The 21,115-nt window shown below is 43.9% G+C and overlaps 4 protein-coding genes across 4 annotated transcripts; all 4 read left to right on the top strand.

The window, feature by feature from the left end:
* Positions 1-1,436: 1,436 nt before the first annotated feature.
* Positions 1,437-3,461, top strand: LOC307140100 (zona pellucida sperm-binding protein 3-like; the record flags this gene model as incomplete). Its single annotated transcript, XM_079839344.1, has 6 exons — positions 1,437-1,826; positions 1,905-2,026; positions 2,107-2,210; positions 2,276-2,453; positions 2,526-2,643; positions 3,456-3,461. 6 exons carry the CDS (start codon positions 1,437-1,439, stop codon positions 3,459-3,461), a joined length of 918 nt encoding a protein of 305 aa, XP_079695470.1.
* Positions 3,462-7,565: 4,104 nt separating this feature from the next.
* LOC307140098 (zona pellucida sperm-binding protein 4-like) lies at positions 7,566-9,528 on the top strand (the record flags this gene model as incomplete). The annotated part of the gene is made up of 8 exons (XM_079839341.1): positions 7,566-7,625; positions 8,121-8,211; positions 8,281-8,468; positions 8,540-8,637; positions 8,706-8,863; positions 8,950-9,142; positions 9,212-9,359; positions 9,439-9,528. 8 exons carry the CDS (start codon positions 7,566-7,568, stop codon positions 9,526-9,528), a joined length of 1,026 nt encoding a protein of 341 aa, XP_079695467.1.
* A 3,314-nt stretch (positions 9,529-12,842) lies between these two features.
* Positions 12,843-14,290, top strand: LOC307140097 (zona pellucida sperm-binding protein 3-like; the record flags this gene model as incomplete). The annotated part of the gene is made up of 7 exons (XM_079839340.1): positions 12,843-13,232; positions 13,311-13,432; positions 13,513-13,616; positions 13,682-13,859; positions 13,932-14,049; positions 14,121-14,200; positions 14,287-14,290. 7 exons carry the CDS (start codon positions 12,843-12,845, stop codon positions 14,288-14,290), a joined length of 996 nt encoding a protein of 331 aa, XP_079695466.1.
* LOC307140096 (zona pellucida sperm-binding protein 4-like) lies at positions 14,287-20,924 on the top strand (the record flags this gene model as incomplete). The annotated part of the gene is made up of 8 exons (XM_079839339.1): positions 14,287-14,361; positions 19,517-19,607; positions 19,677-19,864; positions 19,936-20,033; positions 20,102-20,259; positions 20,346-20,538; positions 20,608-20,755; positions 20,835-20,924. The coding sequence occupies 8 exons, from the start codon at positions 14,287-14,289 to the stop codon at positions 20,922-20,924; spliced, it is 1,041 nt and encodes a 346-aa protein (XP_079695465.1).
* Positions 20,925-21,115: the final 191 nt, after the last annotated feature.

Below are 21,115 nucleotides of genomic sequence, written 5' to 3'. Positions count from 1 at the left end.
GTGCAAAGTTTCATGAGATTTCGAGCATGTTTAGGCCCTCAAAAATGTGATTTATTTGGGAGAAGAAGAATGATAGGCTGAGCAATTCCAATAGGGTCCTCACACCATTGGTGCTCGGGCCCTAAAAATGTATTTCAAAATAATATTAGAAACAGAGATTTATTTTTGATAGAATAATGACTTTATAATGTTATTGCAGTCTTACACACATGCTGTACAGTTACTCTGAGCAGTGCATTAATTTCAGGGCACTGGGCATTGCGTCATTTAATTACTGTATTTGCATTATTGTAAAGTTAGGTTTAGGGTTGGGGTAGGTGTAAGCGTTAATCTGGTAAGTAGCACATTTATTTATTGTTATTTAGTTGTGAGATTTTGTCTCACTTACGACCGTTGCTGTACCCCTTTCAGCCACAACTCTTCTTCTCTGTTTTCAGTGTATTTCTGTGGCAGGATTACAGCGCCACATACTGACCTGGCATGTATACTACATCGTTTTGAGTCTTTTCAATGCTCTCGTGTGTACACAGATATTTCGTGAAACGAGGGGGGAAAAAAAGATCGGATAGGGAAAGCTCTGGCTTCGTGTGGACGGAGCCTTAGATAACTTAATCCAGATATTTTAATCCAATCCGCAAATTCGTTTGAAGAACCAAATTAGCCAGAGATCAGTTATCATGATTAGAAGATCTGGGATCTGTCAAATCATCTCAGATGTATTAAGAGAGGTACGAAGAATGGACCCCAGATCTGTCATTTTGATATTTAAAACAAGAAATCATTTTGGTTTAGCTACTAATAACCTGCCCTTATTTGGTACTTCATTTTATCCTTTTATTCAAAATTGCTCCATTTCAGTTCCGGCTTGTTAAGATTGCTGTCAATGTGAGGGAAGAACGTTTTCTTACACTCTAAACCTGACTATAAACATTCTCAACTTTATTATTTTGGATACTCTAGTGTACAATTCTGTCTGTGGCCATGTTTCTGAATTAATAAAAAAGGAAGACGCAAAAAAGACTTGGTTGTTTGTGTTTCAGAGAATTCTTGAAAATAAGAAATCATTTGGTTTAGCTACTAATAACCTGCCCTTATTTGATACTTCATTTGATCCTGAGTGATAAACAATCAATGACTTACACCTGTGATATATTGATTGAGTAAATTGGCAGGTGCAGAGAAAAATGATGCCTGTCATGAGAAAGGTGGAGCCATGCTGATTTACATCTGTATAAATTTGGATGGTAGCACCCGAAAGTGTTGTTGAAACAAGCTTGGCAATAATGGGGTTTTGGCAGGTTGGATTTGGATTGGTGTTTATTCTTGCTCTTGGATTTTCTGATGCACAATGGAGAGCAAGAGCAGCACATAATCGCAGTCCAAGTGAGTTTAGGCCTAGGACATTGGCTCAAGCTTCTCAACAGGCTGATTCCAGGATGTCTGTGGTTCCCAGTAAACCTGGATTTGCACCACAAACGTTTCCTGACTTTGGAAAGCCTTCTCAAGATCTTATGGGTGTTCAATCAAAAGAGCTGTTGCAGGGTCCAGTGGCAAAACTGACGTGGAGCTTTCCAAGTCTACCAGAGGAACCACAGCAACCCGACGTTCCTTTTGAGTTGCCGCATCCTGTCCCTGCCAACAGTGTAGCTGCTCAGTGTGGAGAGAGCTCGGTATATGTGGAAGTGATGAAGGACTTCTTTGGGACTGGGCACCCACTGTTGTCCTCTGCTTTTACACTGGGAGGCTGCACTGCAACTGGAGAGGATCCTTCTGCTCAAGTGCTCATCTTTGAGTCTGAACTGCATGGATGTAGCAGCACATCAATGGTGGGGTTTTATTTTGCCGTTACTCACAGGGAGAGTTCAAAAACATCCATGATCGTTTTCAATTAACTTTCTTTTTAGGTGACTGAGGATGAGCTTGTCTATACCTTCAACATTATCTACACCCCACAAGAGGTTTCATATGGTGTTCCTATTGTAAGGAGCAGTATTGCGGTGATTGGTATCGAGTGTCATTATCCAAGGTAGGATCTGGATAAGATCTTCGCTGGATCTGATCCCACCATTTATGGGCATGAGATGACCGCTTGTTTAACTCCTACAGAACACATAATGTGAGCAGCGATGCCTTAATGCCCACTTGGATCCCATATGCCTCAACTAAGGTTGCAGAGGAAGTCTTTGTCTTCTCCCTCAAGCTCATGACTGGTTGGTGTATCCCAAACTGATTTGTGGCATGCTTGTGACCCTGTGCTAAGACTCTTTCTTTGCAGATGACTGGATATTTGAGCGACCTTCTAACCAGTACTTCCTGGGTGACATGATCAATCTTGAAGCATCAGTGCGTTTGTACAGCCATGTTCCCGTCCGTGTGTTTGTGGACAGCTGCGTGGCTACTGCAGTCCCTGATGTTGCTTCTGTCCCCAGATACTCCTTTATTGAGAATAATGGGTAAGAGGTGCTACCTCATGTATACCAGCTTCCAGAAGGGTTGCAGGGTTTCTAACTGGGTTCTGTTTACAGGTGTCTGGTTGATGCCAAGCTCACAGGCTCCACGTCTCACTTTATGCCTCGGACTCAAGGTGATAAGCTACGGTTTCAACTAGAGGCGTTCAGGTTCCAGCAAGCAGACAGTGGACTGGTACGTGTGTTTTAGTTGTGCAACTCTTTGTATGATATGCTACCATGGTGAACAAACAATTGTCTTTGCAAGTCTACATCACATGCATTTTGAAGGCGGCTGCAACAACCTCAAGTTCTGAGCAAAAAGCTTGTTCATTCTCTGCTAATGGGTATGTTGTCTGCTAGATGGGTGTACAGGTAAATTAGTTGTCGTCAAATTAACTGAGGGTGTTTCTTGTCAGTTGGGTGTCCGCAGATGACTCTGACCAGGTGTGTGGCTGCTGTGACACCACTTGTAGCGTCAGAAGTGGAAGTGATTGGCTGCTTACGGGTATGGATTAACTCTGATAACTGTTATTGTCATTCCTGGCTTTAGTTCTCACTAATCATTTGTTCATCAGATCTACAATGGGAAAAGGCGTCTGTCGGCCCCATCAATGTTAAGGACCATGGCCAAAAATAACTGGAAATGCCACGTGATTTAATAAAAGTGATCTTAATAGATTTGTGTATGGTCCTTACTGGCACAATACTAAACGTATCTACATGATTTGACTGTACAAATATGCACCACAAAATGCCTTTTACTACTGGCCTGTGTGGGGACTGATATTTTGTAGGGCTAAGCCTGTTACAACACTAAAGGGCATTTCAATGGCATCACATCCTTTCTGGTGCTTGGTAGATACTTTTGGGGGGTCACGCTAAGAGGCAACATCCTGCAGTCTCTCTTGAAGCCAACACTGAAGTGACTTAAACTGCAATTCATCGACTGGCTGCTAGAGACGAGCTCCAAAAGGAAGTCAAATCTGTATCTCCCCTGTGTTAAAGGCTTAGTTCACTTCAAAATTAGAACTTACCCCTTCTCATCCTAGATGTTCATGCCTTTCTTCAGTCAAAAAAAAATGAAGGTATTTTTGAGAGAACATTCCAGGATTTTTCTCCATATAACGGACTTCTGTGGCAACCAACAGGTAAAGGTCCAAATAATACAGTTTCAGAGGCTCTGCATGATCTCAGATAAAGAATAGGGTCTTATCTAATATAATGATTGGGCATTTTCAATGTAAAATAAAAATGTGTATACTGTACTTTTTAACTGAAATTACTCTGGCGCGGTGTGCCACAGATTATACTGGACTTACTGTCATAGCAACAGGTCCGTAAGATCAAACCTGGGGTCCGTTCTTCGTACATCGCAACTCCGTTAGCTGGATTTGATTGTTGGTGATTTGGCATGATCTTTGATTGTTTGGTTCTTCGAAGCTCATCCTGAACTTGCTGTCATAGCAACAGGTCTGTAAGATGAAACCTGTGCGAGCGGCTTATTTCATGTAAACAGGATTAGAGTGCACCTTTTTACATTTACATTTAGTCATTTAGCAGACGCTTTTATCCAAAGCGACTTACAAATGAGAGCAATAGAAGCAACTAGAACGGTCAAGGGCTACAGTATGCAAGTGCTGTAACAAGTCTCAGTTAATCTAACACAGAACACACAACTTTTTTTTTTTTTTTTTTTAAATAAATTAGACAGACAGAAAATGAATCGAATGGAATGTTAAGTGCTATTCTTGATTGGTTAGGTGCTGCTGGAAAAGACGTGTCTTTAGCCGTTTTTTGAAAATGGCTACAGACTCGGCGGCTCGAATTGAGATAGGCAGGTCATTCCACCAGGTGGGGGCAGTCCAGGAAAAGCTCCGTGAGAGTGATTTCATGCCTCTTTGGTATGGCACTACAAGGCGTCGTTCACTGGCAGACCGTAAGCTCCTGGAGGGTGTGTAAGTCTGAACAAGCGAGTTTAGGTATATTGGTGCAGAGCCAGTGGTTGCTTTGAAGGCGAGCACCAGTGACTTGAATTTGATGCGAGCAGCTATTGGCAGCCAGTGGAGATTGATGAAGAGAGGCGTGACGTGCGCTCTCTTCGGCTCGTTAAAGACCACCCTTGCCGCTGCATTCTGGATCAGTTGCAAGGGTTTGATAGTGCATGCCGGAAGGCCCGCTAGAAGAGCATTACAGTAGTCCAGTCTGGAGAGAACAAGAGCTTGGACCAGGAGTTGTGTGGCCTGCTCTGATAGGAAGGGTCTGATCCTCCTAATATTGTATAACGCAAATCTGCAGGACCGGGATGTTGCAGTAATGTGGTCAGTGAATTTTAGCTGATCATCAATCACAACTCCAAGATTCCTGGCTGTCCTGGACGGAGTTATGGTTGATGATCCTAGCTGAATGGAGAGATTATGATGAAGTGCTGGGTTGGCTGAGACCACAAGCAGTTCTGTCTTTGGAAGGTTGAGTTGCAGGTGATGTTCCTTCATCCAGGCAGAAATGTCTGTTAGGCAGGCAGCGATACGACCACCAACCGTGGGATCATCTGGTTGAAATGAGAAGTAGAGTTGAGTGTCGTCAGCGTAGCAATGATAGGAAAAGCCATGTTTCTGAATGACAGTTCCCAGTGATGACATGTAGATGGAGAAGAGAAGTGGTCCAAGCACTGAGCCCTGGGGTACTCCAGTGGCTAGATGATGTGACTTAGACACTTCACCTCTCCATGACACTCTGAAGGACCTACCTGAGAGGTAAGACTTGAGCCACTGGAGAGCAGTTCCTGAGATGCCCATCTCCATGAGAGTTGACAGGAGTATCTGGTGGTTAACTGTGTCAAAAGCAGCAGACAAATCCAGTAAGATAAGTACTGTGGATTTGGAAGCCGCTCTTGCCTGTCTCAGTGCTTCGGTAACCGAGAGCAGGGCAGTCTCAGTTGAGTGGCCACTTTTGAAGCCAGATTGGTTGATATCCAGGAGGTTGTTCTGTTCAAGAAACGTAGAGAGCTGGTTAAAAACAACTCGCTCGAGTGTCTTTGCAATGAAAGGCAGAAGGGATACCGGTCTGTAGTTTTCTAAAAGTGCTGGGTTCAGAGAGGGTTTCTTAAGCAGTGGGGTTACCCGAGCCTGCTTAAATGCTGTGGGGAAAGTCCCGGTGTGAAGAGAGGTGTTGACAATGTGAGTGAGTGCAGGAGTAACAGAAGAAGAGATGGCCTGAAGGAGGTGAGTGGGGATAGGGTCAAGTGGACAGGTAGTGGGGTGGTTGGAAAGGATGAGTTTGGAGATGTCAGCTTCAGAGAGCAGAGAAAAAGAGGGGAGCGTATGTGTGATGGTTGTTGAGATGTGCGTGTCGGTTTGTGGTGCGGAGAATTGGCTGCTGATGGAGGAGATTTTATTTGTGAAAAATGATGCAAAGTCGCCAGCTGTAAGAGTTGATGAAGGAGGGGGGGGAGGAGGACAAAGGAGTGAAGAGAATGTTCTGAAAAGTGCACGAGAGTCAGAGCAGTTGTTGATTTTGTTGTGGTAGTATGTAGATTTAGCAGTGGAGACATTAGCAGAGAAAGAAGCAAGGAGAGACTGATACAGGGTCAGGTCAGTAGTGTTTTTAGTTTTTCGCCACTTCCTCTCTGCCGCCCGGAGCCCAGAACGATGTTCGCGGAGAACATCAGTGGCGTTTTTTAAGTGGCGTTGATACTTAAATTTTGTCCCAACAACTGCAACTTTATTACAAGAGTTCTTTACTGAATCAGGGGCAATAATTTAAATCACAATAATAATTAAAGCTGCAAGCAGCGATGAAAGGGCCCTCGCACATGCACCGTCACCTGGTGGCCTCAGGAAAACGGCGAATAGTGGGCGACATGCATTTAAGCGGGTAAATATAGGAGAAATATGGCAAACTCACTTCAATGTGCCACACTTCCTTCTGCCAGAAGGTGGCGCTATGACTAACTGAATATTGGCATGTAGATGTGTTTAGGTCAGGACTCTTATCAAACAAGTGAAGTTTGGGGGAGATCGGACATTGTATGCCTGACTTACAACAGCTTCCTGTTTCATGGTGAAACATCAGACTTTGTCCAGCCACGGACACGCCCTTCAGCGAAAACTCAAGATCTTCACAATTTAACATCTAACAAGATGAGACTGACCAAATATGATGTTGATCTGATAAAATCTCTAGGAGGAGTTTGTCAAAGTACCACGTCTGGAAATGGCAAAAACTGCAAACATTTTGCAGAGAAAATTCCAAATATCTAATTTCCTGTTGGGTTTTCAGATTTTGCTTCCAGGGACTTTTTTTAGGTATTGGACATGTGTGTACCGAATTTCATACTTGTATGTGAAACGTAGTGCGAATGACGCTTAATTGAAGTTTTGCAGGTGGCGCTATCGAGCCATTTTGCCACGCCTAACATGTAGGGTTAGGGTTAAGTTATTTCCCAACACTGCTAAGTATATATGAGTAGACTCGTCCCCTCTGTCATAATCAAGGAGTCGAGGGTCTGTCCACATAAACCTTCCTTGTCCACTTATGGAACACTTCAAACTGGCGACAGGGATTGCCCCGTGGGGAAGTGCTTAGGGAGGTTTGTGAGTGTGTTGCTAAATTTGGAACTACAGACTACTCTTACTATTTCTGCCATATAAAGATACTGTAAAAGTAGTAATGCTAGTTAATATTTCAGCATGTCTACAAGCGAAGCGGAATGCACCAAACATCTAGCCAAAGTACTTTGGGCAAGCTCTAGTAGCAAACCTGAGCATGAACCTTTTTATTTGTCTTCAATATGACACATCTGACTAATTGGAGTCAAGATACATCACATGCGTATAATTTTGAGAACCAATGAGAATTTTCTGGTAGCATAAGCTCCCATTTGGGCAAGTCTGGAGAATCATGACTGTTAATGAAGAGGGAGGGATTATCGTTAATTAGACAAAATCTGTAGAATACAAAAAGACCAAAGGGCATCATCTCAACAGTGTGACTAGCTGTTGAACGATGGCAGGAAGTTGTTGTGCTGTTCAATTGCTGGCACTTTGTGTGTGGTTTTGTGCTTTTTGTCATGCTGTTCCACAGTGGAGTAATCTGCCCCAGTATCCTCAAGCTCCGATGTTAAAGCAAACTGATCAGCGGGTTCAAAAACAAGCTAGTCACCAGTTTCCTCAGAAGGTTCAACAGCTAGCTAGTCAACAGTTTCCTCAGAAGGTTCAACAGCAAGCTAGTCAACAGTTTCCTCTGAAGGTTCAACAGCTAGCTAGTCAACGGTTTCCTCAGAAGGTTCAACAGCTAGCTAGTCAACAGTTTCCTCTGAAGGTTCAACAGCAAGCTAGTCAACAGTTTCCTCTGAAGGTTCAACAGCAAGCTAGTCAACAGTTTCCTCAGAAGGTTCAACAACAAGCTAGTCAACAGTTTCCTCAGAAGGTTCAACAGCAAGCGGTTCAACAGCAAGCTGTTCAACAGCAAGCTAGTCAACAGTTTCCTCAGAAGGTTCAACAACAAGCTAGTCAACAGTTTCCCCAGCAGGTTCAACAACAAGCTAGTCAACAGTTTCCTCAGCAGGTTCAACAACAAGCTAGTCAACAGTTTCCTCAGCAGTTTCAGTCTAAGCAGCCAGTGGCGCAGGCAGAGCCCCTTGACAAATGTGCTGTAGCTGATTATGAGCAGATCCAATGTGGCCCACCTGGTATCAGTGGTGCTGAGTGTGAAGCTATCAACTGCTGCTTTAACGGACAGCAGTGTTACTATGGGAGGGCAGGTAAGAGTGAGTCAATGTAAAGGTGTTCACGTTAAACCACTCCTCAGTAATAACCTGCTCTTGTGCCAGTGACTGTCCAGTGTATAAGAGATGGTCAGTTTGTGGTAGTGGTGGCTAGAGATGTTACACTACCTCGCTTGAGCCTGGATTCAGTCCATCTCCTGGGTGGAAATGACCCATCTTGCAGTCCTGTGGGATCCACACCTTCCTTTGCTATATACCAGTTCCCTGTCACTGCATGTGGCACAAGCATGATGGTGAGTAGCTGCTTGTGGTTCTGTTCTGCATGGCTTGGAATGGACTGGATGCCAACAGTTACTATTTGCAGGAGGACGGTGGATATGTGGTGTATGAAAACCGAATGACCTCCTCGTATGAAGTGGGTGTCGGACCACTTGGTTCCATCACAAGGGACAGCCATTTTGAGTAGGTATTTTTTTTAGAAAAAAATATTAATCCTTGACAAGGCTACAAGCTCACTATTTGTTGTCTAGGCTTCTCTTCCAGTGTAGGTACTCTGCTACTTCTGTGGAAGCTCTGGTTGTGGAGGTCAACACTGTTCCTGCACCTCCACCAGTAGCGGCTCCTGGACCCCTCAGGGTTGAGCTTAGACTGGCAAATGGTCAGTGTGTCACCAAAGGCTGTGCTGAAGGTAAGTGTCTGTCCAAGTATGCATGAGTATTTTCTAAAACTCCAGGTTGCGGCAGTTTCTGGTTAAACGCTGATTTTCTTTCTCAGGGGATGAGGCATACACGTCCTACTACGGTGACGCTGATTATCCGGTCACAAAAGTCCTGCGGGAGCCTGTGTATGTTGAGGTGCGCATTTTGGAGAGGACCGACCCCAACATTGTCCTAATGCTGGGACATTGCTGGGCGACATCAACCCCCAGTCCCCTCAGTCTACCCCAGTGGGACCTTCTGGTTGATGGGTGAGTAAGGCCAGTCTTTATCCATCTAGTGCGCTGTAAGGCATTTCTGACTGCCTCTTTGCCTTTCAGATGCCCTTACCAGGATGACCGTTACCTGACCACATTGGTTCCAGTGGCTGGATCTTCTGGTCTTCAGTTCCCAACCCACTACAAGCGCTTTGTTGTGAAGATGTTCACATTTGTGGACCCAGCATCACTGGCTCCTCTACAGGAAACCGTATGCTCTGCAGCTTTTCCTGAATCCTTAATATTAGGTGTTTTTCTTTCTGTGGCTTAACCCTTTCCCCCTCTGTTAGATCTTCATCCACTGTAGTACAGCAGTGTGCCATCCCTCTTCTGGCTCCTGTGAGCAAAGCTGCACTAGGAAAAGTGAGTGCTTGTTGTAAACTGACTTCAGGAACCTTGAGAATTTGTTTTTTTTAAATGCCTCACAATTCTACCATTTCTTTTCCAGGAAGAGATGCTAACGTCAAGACCATCTCTAGTGGGCAAACTGTGGTGTCTAGTGGAGAAGTTAACCTGGTCATGTGACTTTAGTAGTTTTAATAAACTTCTTAACTCAACTGTCTCTTTGGTATTGATCTTTCATGACTGTTCTCAGTTTGATTTATTGGGCTACACTACTAAACCAGAGTTCCCTTTTTTGCTTCAAGGTTATGCTTGACTTGAACTAAACAAGCCAAGTTTCTGCCCAAACCTGACCTATTTGCCAAGTTCCAGTTGCTAACCTGGGTCCCTGTTCTTAATGGTATCAAATCTGTTTTGGTCTCTACTTGTGGCTTTATGGCTGGACTAACATAACTGCTTGTATTGATATTCACGCATGCCAAGTCCCTCTGTTTTTTGGTAAGAAAGCCCCCCCGAAGTCATGCAAGTACAGCATTGCATCTGCAATGAAATCAGTCTCAACCTGCATTGTCCTTTTTAATCCCAAATTGTGACCAGCCTTTTTTCTTGTTTATTAAAAAGTAGACTGAAGCTTTAATAAAAGCTGGTTTAGTCCCTTAACTGGTGTATCACACCTGAGTTGCTGTCTGAGGGCCTGTTTACACAACTGGTACTAAAGCGTTTATCAGTCCAATCACAAGTGGACTATGCTAAATACAGGTGTAAATGGGTCTAAAATGGTTTAAACTTGTCCTTTTTTTTAAAACTTTTAACCTTCACTCATGAAAGGGGTCTTTATAAACTGTTTCCAGAGTGTGACATTAACTGGTCTTAACCATGTCGCTTCTGTAGATTTGGATAAGCTACTTTGTTTAACTGTCTGTGCTTGTTGTTGCACCATTAAAAACAGAACGTGGAAGGCAATTTGACTAGTATCCATGCTGTCAAGGAAATGCATCCCATTTTAACTTTAAATTTAACTGGTTTGAAGAGCTAAATGTCGGTGTATTAGGTTTGTGAAATAAACATTTCCAAATGGGGTCTATGATATTTGTCCATTTTAGTGTCCCATCATTAACTTAAGTCTTAGTCCTGTTAACTCTTCTTGCTCTTTGTATCACATTTTTCCTAGAGACATTTTGGGGGAAAATTGGAGAAAACGTAGGTCTGTGGCCAGTTGCATAAACTGCTGATGTTAAAGAATAAGAAGCTGAGGGCAAGTGGACAAAAGTGAATGTCTGTTTCAATACCAGGAGGTTTCTTGTAGGTATTGGGCTGTTACATGTGTGTACCGAATTTCATACCTGTACGTGAAACGTAGCGGGAGGGGCACTTTGTTGAAATGTTGTAGGTGGCGCTATCGAGCCATTTTGCCATGTCTTCAGGCCAGGACTCTTATCAAACATCTGAAGTTTGGGGCAGATCGGACATTGTATGCCCGAGTTACAACAACTTCCTGTTTTATGGCGAACCATCGAATTTTGTGAGGCCGCCACTGACACGCCCTTCAGGGAAAACTCAAGATCTTCGCAATTTAACATCACCAAGGCCTTTAGATTAGACTGTGCAAATATGATGTTGATCTGATTAAATCTCTAGGAGTAGATCGTTAATGTACAAGGTCTGGAAATGGCAAAAATTTTGCAGAGAAAATTCAATATATCACACTTCCTGTTGGGTTTTCAGGTTTTGCCCCCCAAGGTCTTTTTTGTAGGTATTGGGCTTTTACATGTGTCTACCGAATTTCATACTCGTACGTGAAACGTAGCTCGAACGGCGCTTAATTGATTTTTTTGTAGGTGGCGCTATCGGGCCATTTTGCCACGCCTAATTCTGAAACCCATATTGGATGTACATTTTCACCACTTTTGACGCGTGTGCAAAGTTTCATGAGATTTCGAGCATGTTTAGGCCCTCAAAAATGTGATTTATTTGGGAGAAGAAGAATAATAGGCTGAGCAATTCCAATAGGGTCCTCACACCATTGGTGCTCGGGCCCTAAAAATGTATTTCAAAATAATATTAGAAACAGAGATTTATTTTTGATAGAATAATGACTTTATAATGTTATTGCAGTCTTACACACATGCTGTACAGTTACTCTGAGCAGTGCATTAATTTCAGGGCACTGGGCATTGCGTCATTTAATTACTGTATTTGCATTATTGTAAAGTTAGGTTTAGGGTTGGGGTAGGTGTAAGCGTTAATCTGGTAAGTAGCACATTTATTTATTGTTATTTAGTTGTGAGATTTTGTCTCACTTACGACCGTTGCTGTACCTCTTTCAGCCACAACTCTTCTTCTCTGTTTTCAGTGTATTTCTGTGGCAGGATTACAGCGCCACATACTGACCTGGCATGTATACTACATCGTTTTGAGTCTTTTCAATGCTCTCGTGTGTACACAGATATTTCTTGAAACGAGGGGGGAAAAAAAGATCGGATAGGGAAAGCTCTGGCTTCGTGTGGACGGAGCCTTAGATAACTTAATCCAGATATTTTAATCCAATCCGCAAATTCGTTTGAAGAACCAAATTAGCCAGAGATCAGTTATCATGATTAGAAGATCTGGGATCTGTCAAATCATCTCAGATGTATTAAGAGAGGTACGAAGAATGGACCCCAGATCTGTCATTTTGATATTTAAAACAAGAAATCATTTTGGTTTAGCTACTAATAACCTGCCCTTATTTGGTACTTCATTTTATCCTTTTATTCAAAATTGCTCCATTTCAGTTCCGGCTTGTTAAGATTGCTGTCAATGTGAGGGAAGAACGTTTTCTTACACTCTAAACCTGACTATAAACATTCTCAACTTTATTATTTTGGATACTCTAGTGTACAATTCTGTCTGTGGCCATGTTTCTGAATTAATAAAAAAGGAAGACGCAAAAAAGACTTGGTTGTTTGTGTTTCAGAGAATTCTTGAAAATAAGAAATCATTTGGTTTAGCTACTAATAACCTGCCCTTATTTGATACTTCATTTGATCCTGAGTGATAAACAATCAATGACTTACACCTGTGATATATTGATTGAGTAAATTGGCAGGTGCAGAGAAAAATGATGCCTGTCATGAGAAAGGTGGAGCCATGCTGATTTACATCTGTATAAATTTGGATGGTAGCACCCGAAAGTGTTGTTGAAACAAGCTTGGCAATAATGGGGTTTTGGCAGGTTGGATTTGGATTGGTGTTTATTCTTGCTCTTGGATTTTCTGATGCACAATGGAGAGCAAGAGCAGCACATAATCGCAGTCCAAGTGAGTTTAGGCCTAGGACATTGGCTCAAGCTTCTCAACAGGCTGATTCCAGGATGTCTGTGGTTCCCAGTAAACCTGGATTTGCACCACAAACGTTTCCTGACTTTGGAAAGCCTTCTCAAGATCTTATGGGTGTTCAATCAAAAGAGCTGTTGCAGGGTCCAGTGGCAAAACTGACGTGGAGCTTTCCAAGTCTACCAGAGGAACCACAGCAACCCGACGTTCCTTTTGAGTTGCCGCATCCTGTCCCTGCCAACAGTGTAGCTGCTCAGTGTGGAGAGAGCTCGGTATATGTGGAAGTGATGAAGGACTTCTTTGGGACTGGGCACCCACTGTTGTCCTCTGCTTTTACACTGGGAGGCTGCACTGCAACTGGAGAGGATCCTTCTGCTCAAGTGCTCATCTTTGAGTCTGAACTGCATGGATGTAGCAGCACATCAATGGTGGGGTTTTATTTTGCCGTTACTCACAGGGACAGTTCAAAAACATCCATGATCGTTTTCAATTAACTTTCTTTTTAGGTGACTGAGGATGAGCTTGTCTATACCTTCAACATTATCTACACCCCACAAGAGGTTTCATATGGTGTTCCTATTGTAAGGAGCAGTATTGCGGTGATTGGTATCGAGTGTCATTATCCAAGGTAGGATCTGGATAAGATCTTCGCTGGATCTGATCCCACCATTTATGGGCATGAGATGACCGCTTGTTTAACTCCTACAGAACACATAATGTGAGCAGCGATGCCTTAATGCCCACTTGGATCCCATATGCCTCAACTAAGGTTGCAGAGGAAGTCTTTGTCTTCTCCCTCAAGCTCATGACTGGTTGGTGTATCCCAAACTGATTTGTGGCATGCTTGTGACCCTGTGCTAAGACTCTTTCTTTGCAGATGACTGGATATTTGAGCGACCTTCTAACCAGTACTTCCTGGGTGACATGATCAATCTTGAAGCATCAGTGCGTTTGTACAGCCATGTTCCCGTCCGTGTGTTTGTGGACAGCTGCGTGGCTACTGCAGTCCCTGATGTTGCTTCTGTCCCCAGATACTCCTTTATTGAGAATAATGGGTAAGAGGTGCTACCTCATGTATACCAGCTTCCAGAAGGGTTGCAGGGTTTCTAACTGGGTTCTGTTTACAGGTGTCTGGTTGATGCCAAGCTCACAGGCTCCACGTCTCACTTTATGCCTCGGACTCAAGGTGATAAGCTACGGTTTCAACTAGAGGCGTTCAGGTTCCAGCAAGCAGACAGTGGACTGGTACGTGTGTTTTAGTTGTGCAACTCTTTGTATGATATGCTACCATGGTGAACAAACAATTGTCTTTGCAGGTCTACATCACATGCATTTTGAAGGCGGCTGCAACAACCTCAAGTTCTGAGCAAAAAGCTTGTTCATTCTCTGCTAATGGGTATGTTGTCTGCTAGATGGGTGTACAGGTAAATTAGTTGTCGTCAAATTAACTGAGGGTGTTTCTTGTCAGTTGGGTGTCCGCAGATGACTCTGACCAGGTGTGTGGCTGCTGTGACACCACTTGTAGCGTCAGAAGTGGAAGTGATCGGCTGCTTACGGGTATGGATTAACTCTGATAACTGTTATTGTCATTCCTGGCTTTAGTTCTCACTAATCATTTGTTCATCAGATCTACAATGGGAAAAGGCGTCTGTCGGCCCCATCAATGTTAAGGACCATGGCCAAAAATAACTGGAAATGCCACGTGATTTAATAAAAGTGATCTTAATAGATTTGTGTATGGTCCTTACTGGCACAATACTAAACGTATCTACATGATTTGACTGTACAAATATGCACCACAAAATGCCTTTTACTACTGGCCTGTGTGGGGACTGATATTTTGTAGGGCTAAGCCTGTTACAACACTAAAGGGCATTTCAATGGCATCACATCCTTTCTGGTGCTTGGTAGATACTTTTGGGGGGTCACGCTAAGAGGCAACATCCTGCAGTCTCTCTTGAAGCCAACACTGAAGTGACTTAAACTGCAATTCATCGACTGGCTGCTAGAGACGAGCTCCAAAAGGAAGTCAAATCTGTATCTCCCCTGTGTTAAAGGCTTAGTTCACTTCAAAATTAGAACTTACCCCTTCTCATCCTAGATGTTCATGCCTTTCTTCAGTCAAAAAAAAATGAAGGTATTTTTGAGAGAACATTCCAGGATTTTTCTCCATATAACGGACTTCTGTGGCAACCAACAGGTAAAGGTCCAAATAATACAGTTTCAGAGGCTCTGCATGATCTCAGATAAAGAATAGGGTCTTATCTAATATAATGATTGGGCATTTTCAATGTAAAATAAAAATGTGTATACTGTACTTTTTAACTGAAATTACTCTGGCGCGGTGTGCCACAGATTATACTGGACTTACTGTCATAGCAACAGGTCCGTAAGATCAAACCTGGGGTCCGTTCTTCGTACATCGCAACTCCGTTAGCTGGATTTGATTGTTGGTGATTTGGCATGATCTTTGATTGTTTGGTTCTTCGAAGCTCATCCTGAACTTGCTGTCATAGCAACAGGTCTGTAAGATGAAACCTGTGCGAGCGGCTTATTTCATGTAAACAGGATTAGAGTGCACCTTTTTACATTTACATTTACATTTAGTCATTTAGCAGACGCTTTTATCCAAAGCGACTTACAAATGAGAGCAATAGAAGCAACTAGAACGGTCAAGGGCTACAGTATGCAAGTGCTGTAACAAGTCTCAGTTAATCTAACACAGAACACAACTTTTTTTTTTTTTTTTTTTTAAATAAATTAGACAGACAGAAAATGAATCGAATGGAATGTTAAGTGCTATTCTTGATTGGTTAGGTGCTGCTGGAAAAGACGTGTCTTTAGCCGTTTTTTGAAAATGGCTACAGACTCGGCGGCTCGAATTGAGATAGGCAGGTCATTCCACCAGGTGGGGGCAGTCCAGGAAAAGCTCCGTGAGAGTGATTTCATGCCTCTTTGGTATGGCACTACAAGGCGTCGTTCACTGGCAGACCGTAAGCTCCTGGAGGGTGTGTAAGTCTGAACAAGCGAGTTTAGGTATATTGGTGCAGAGCCAGTGGTTGCTTTGAAGGCGAGCACCAGTGACTTGAATTTGATGCGAGCAGCTATTGGCAGCCAGTGGAGATTGATGAAGAGAGGCGTGACGTGCGCTCTCTTCGGCTCGTTAAAGACCACCCTTGCCGCTGCATTCTGGATCAGTTGCAAGGGTTTGATAGTGCATGCCGGAAGGCCCGCTAGAAGAGCATTACAGTAGTCCAGTCTGGAGAGAACAAGAGCTTGGACCAGGAGTTGTGTGGCCTGCTCTGATAGGAAGGGTCTGATCCTCCTAATATTGTATAACGCAAATCTGCAGGACCGGGATGTTGCAGTAATGTGGTCAGTGAATTTTAGCTGATCATCAATCACAACTCCAAGATTCCTGGCTGTCCTGGACGGAGTTATGGTTGATGATCCTAGCTGAATGGAGAGATTATGATGAAGTGCTGGGTTGGCTGAGACCACAAGCAGTTCTGTCTTTGGAAGGTTGAGTTGCAGGTGATGTTCCTTCATCCAGGCAGAAATGTCTGTTAGGCAGGCAGCGACACGACCACCAACCGTGGGATCATCTGGTTGAAATGAGAAGTAGAGTTGAGTGTCGTCAGCGTAGCAATGATAGGAAAAGCCATGTTTCTGAATGACAGTTCCCAGTGATGACATGTAGATGGAGAAGAGAAGTGGTCCAAGCACTGAGCCCTGGGGTACTCCAGTGGCTAGATGATGTGACTTAGACACTTCACCTCTCCATGACACTCTGAAGGACCTACCTGAGAGGTAAGACTTGAGCCACTGGAGAGCAGTTCCTGAGATGCCCATCTCCATGAGAGTTGACAGGAGTATCTGGTGGTTAACTGTGTCAAAAGCAGCAGACAAATCCAGTAAGATAAGTACTGTGGATTTGGAAGCCGCTCTTGCCTGTCTCAGTGCTTCGGTAACCGAGAGCAGGGCAGTCTCAGTTGAGTGGCCACTTTTGAAGCCAGATTGGTTGATATCCAGGAGGTTGTTCTGTTCAAGAAACGTAGAGAGCTGGTTAAAAACAACTCGCTCGAGTGTCTTTGCAATGAAAGGCAGAAGGGATACCGGTCTGTAGTTTTCTAAAAGTGCTGGGTTCAGAGAGGGTTTCTTAAGCAGTGGGGTTACCCGAGCCTGCTTAAATGCTGTGGGGAAAGTCCCGGTGTGAAGAGAGGTGTTGACAATGTGAGTGAGTGCAGGAGTAACAGAAGAAGAGATGGCCTGAAGGAGGTGAGTGGGGATAGGGTCAAGTGGACAGGTAGTGGGGTGGTTGGAAAGGATGAGTTTGGAGATGTCAGCTTCAGAGAGCAGAGAAAAAGAGGGGAGCGTATGTGTGATGGTTGTTGAGATGTGCGTGTCGGTTTGTGGTGCGGAGAATTGGCTGCTGATGGAGGAGATTTTATTTGTGAAAAATGATGCAAAGTCGCCAGCTGTAAGAGTTGATGAAGGAGGGGGGGGAGGAGGACAAAGGAGTGAAGAGAATGTTCTGAAAAGTGCACGAGAGTCAGAGCAGTTGTTGATTTTGTTGTGGTAGTATGTAGATTTAGCAGTGGAGACATTAGCAGAGAAAGAAGCAAGGAGAGACTGATACAGGGTCAGGTCAGTAGTGTTTTTAGTTTTTCGCCACTTCCTCTCTGCCGCCCGGAGCCCAGAACGATGTTCGCGGAGAACATCAGTGGCGTTTTTTAAGTGGCGTTGATACTTAAATTTTGTCCCAACAACTGCAACTTTATTACAAGAGTTCTTTACTGAATCAGGGGCAATAATTTAAATCACAATAATAATTAAAGCTGCAAGCAGCGATGAAAGGGCCCTCGCACATGCACCGTCACCTGGTGGCCTCAGGAAAACGGCGAATAGTGGGCGACATGCATTTAAGCGGGTAAATATAGGAGAAATATGGCAAACTCACTTCAATGTGCCACACTTCCTTCTGCCAGAAGGTGGCGCTATGACTAACTGAATATTGGCATGTAGATGTGTTTAGGTCAGGACTCTTATCAAACAAGTGAAGTTTGGGGGAGATCGGACATTGTATGCCTGACTTACAACAGCTTCCTGTTTCATGGTGAAACATCAGACTTTGTCCAGCCACGGACACGCCCTTCAGCGAAAACTCAAGATCTTCACAATTTAACATCTAACAAGATGAGACTGACCAAATATGATGTTGATCTGATAAAATCTCTAGGAGGAGTTTGTCAAAGTACCACGTCTGGAAATGGCAAAAACTGCAAACATTTTGCAGAGAAAATTCCAAATATCTAATTTCCTGTTGGGTTTTCAGATTTTGCTTCCAGGGACTTTTTTTAGGTATTGGACATGTGTGTACCGAATTTCATACTTGTATGTGAAACGTAGTGCGAATGACGCTTAATTGAAGTTTTGCAGGTGGCGCTATCGAGCCATTTTGCCACGCCTAACATGTAGGGTTAGGGTTAAGTTATTTCCCAACACTGCTAAGTATATATGAGTAGACTCGTCCCCTCTGTCATAATCAAGGAGTCGAGGGTCTGTCCACATAAACCTTCCTTGTCCACTTATGGAACACTTCAAACTGGCGACAGGGATTGCCCCGTGGGGAAGTGCTTAGGGAGGTTTGTGAGTGTGTTGCTAAATTTGGAACTACAGACTACTCTTACTATTTCTGCCATATAAAGATACTGTAAAAGTAGTAATGCTAGTTAATATTTCAGCATGTCTACAAGCGAAGCGGAATGCACCAAACATCTAGCCAAAGTACTTTGGGCAAGCTCTAGTAGCAAACCTGAGCATGAACCTTTTTATTTGTCTTCAATATGACACATCTGACTAATTGGAGTCAAGATACATCACATGCGTATAATTTTGAGAACCAATGAGAATTTTCTGGTAGCATAAGCTCCCATTTGGGCAACTCTGGAGAATCATGACTGTTAATGAAGAGGGAGGGATTATCGTTAATTAGACAAAATCTGTAGAATACAAAAAGACCAAAGGGCATCATCTCAACAGTGTGACTAGCTGTTGAACGATGGCAGGAAGTTGTTGTGCTGTTCAATTGCTGGCACTTTGTGTGTGGTTTTGTGCTTTTTGTCATGCTGTTCCACAGTGGAGTAATCTGCCCCAGTATCCTCAAGCTCCGATGTTAAAGCAAACTGATCAGCGGGTTCAAAAACAAGCTAGTCACCAGTTTCCTCAGAAGGTTCAACAGCTAGCTAGTCAACAGTTTCCTCAGAAGGTTCAACAGCAAGCTAGTCAACAGTTTCCTCTGAAGGTTCAACAGCTAGCTAGTCAACGGTTTCCTCAGAAGGTTCAACAGCTAGCTAGTCAACAGTTTCCTCTGAAGGTTCAACAGCAAGCTAGTCAACAGTTTCCTCTGAAGGTTCAACAGCAAGCTAGTCAACAGTTTCCTCAGAAGGTTCAACAACAAGCTAGTCAACAGTTTCCTCAGAAGGTTCAACAGCAAGCTGTTCAACAGCAAGCTAGTCAACAGTTTCCTCAGAAGGTTCAACAACAAGCTAGTCAACAGTTTCCCCAGCAGGTTCAACAACAAGCTAGTCAACAGTTTCCTCAGCAGGTTCAACAACAAGCTAGTCAACAGTTTCCTCAGCAGTTTCAGTCTAAGCAGCCAGTGGCGCAGGCAGAGCCCCTTGACAAATGTGCTGTAGCTGATTATGAGCAGATCCAATGTGGCCCACCTGGTATCAGTGGTGCTGAGTGTGAAGCTATCAACTGCTGCTTTAACGGACAGCAGTGTTACTATGGGAGGGCAGGTAAGAGTGAGTCAATGTAAAGGTGTTCACGTTAAACCACTCCTCAGTAATAACCTGCTCTTGTGCCAGTGACTGTCCAGTGTATAAGAGATGGTCAGTTTGTGGTAGTGGTGGCTAGAGATGTTACACTACCTCGCTTGAGCCTGGATTCAGTCCATCTCCTGGGTGGAAATGACCCATCTTGCAGTCCTGTGGGATCCACACCTTCCTTTGCTATATACCAGTTCCCTGTCACTGCATGTGGCACAAGCATGATGGTGAGTAGCTGCTTGTGGTTCTGTTCTGCATGGCTTGGAATGGACTGGATGCCAACAGTTACTATTTGCAGGAGGACGGTGGATATGTGGTGTATGAAAACCGAATGACCTCCTCGTATGAAGTGGGTGTCGGACCACTTGGTTCCATCACAAGGGACAGCCATTTTGAGTAGGTATTTTTTTTAGAAAAAAATATTAATCCTTGACAAGGCTACAAGCTCACTATTTGTTGTCTAGGCTTCTCTTCCAGTGTAGGTACTCTGCTACTTCTGTGGAAGCTCTGGTTGTGGAGGTCAACACTGTTCCTGCACCTCCACCAGTAGCGGCTCCTGGACCCCTCAGGGTTGAGCTTAGACTGGCAAATGGTCAGTGTGTCACCAAAGGCTGTGCTGAAGGTAAGTGTCTGTCCAAGTATGCATGAGTATTTTCTAAAACTCCAGGTTGCGGCAGTTTCTGGTTAAACGCTGATTTTCTTTCTCAGGGGATGAGGCATACACGTCCTACTACGGTGACGCTGATTATCCGGTCACAAAAGTCCTGCGGGAGCCTGTGTATGTTGAGGTGCGCATTTTGGAGAGGACCGACCCCAACATTGTCCTAATGCTGGGACATTGCTGGGCGACATCAACCCCCAGTCCCCTCAGTCTACCCCAGTGGGACCTTCTGGTTGATGGGTGAGTAAGGCCAGTCTTTATCCATCTAGTGCGCTGTAAGGCATTTCTGACTGCCTCTTTGCCTTTCAGATGCCCTTACCAGGATGACCGTTACCTGACCACATTGGTTCCAGTGGCTGGATCTTCTGGTCTTCAGTTCCCAACCCACTACAAGCGCTTTGTTGTGAAGATGTTCACATTTGTGGACCCAGCATCACTGGCTCCTCTACAGGAAACCGTATGCTCTGCAGCTTTTCCTGAATCCTTAATATTAGGTGTTTTTCTTTCTGTGGCTTAACCCTTTCCCCCTCTGTTAGATCTTCATCCACTGTAGTACAGCAGTGTGCCATCCCTCTTCTGGCTCCTGTGAGCAAAGCTGCACTAGGAAAAGTGAGTGCTTGTTGTAAACTGACTTCAGGAACCTTGAGAATTTGTTTTTTTTAAATGCCTCACAATTCTACCATTTCTTTTCCAGGAAGAGATGCTAACGTCAAGACCATCTCTAGTGGGCAAACTGTGGTGTCTAGTGGAGAAGTTAACCTGGTCATGTGACTTTAGTAGTTTTAATAAACTTCTTAACTCAACTGTCTCTTTGGTA

Source organism: Gobio gobio (assembly GCF_949357685.1).
Source record: "Gobio gobio genome assembly, chromosome: 16".
NCBI lineage: Eukaryota > Metazoa > Chordata > Actinopteri > Cypriniformes > Gobionidae > Gobio > Gobio gobio.
This window is presented reverse-complemented; position numbering and strand designations above follow the sequence as displayed.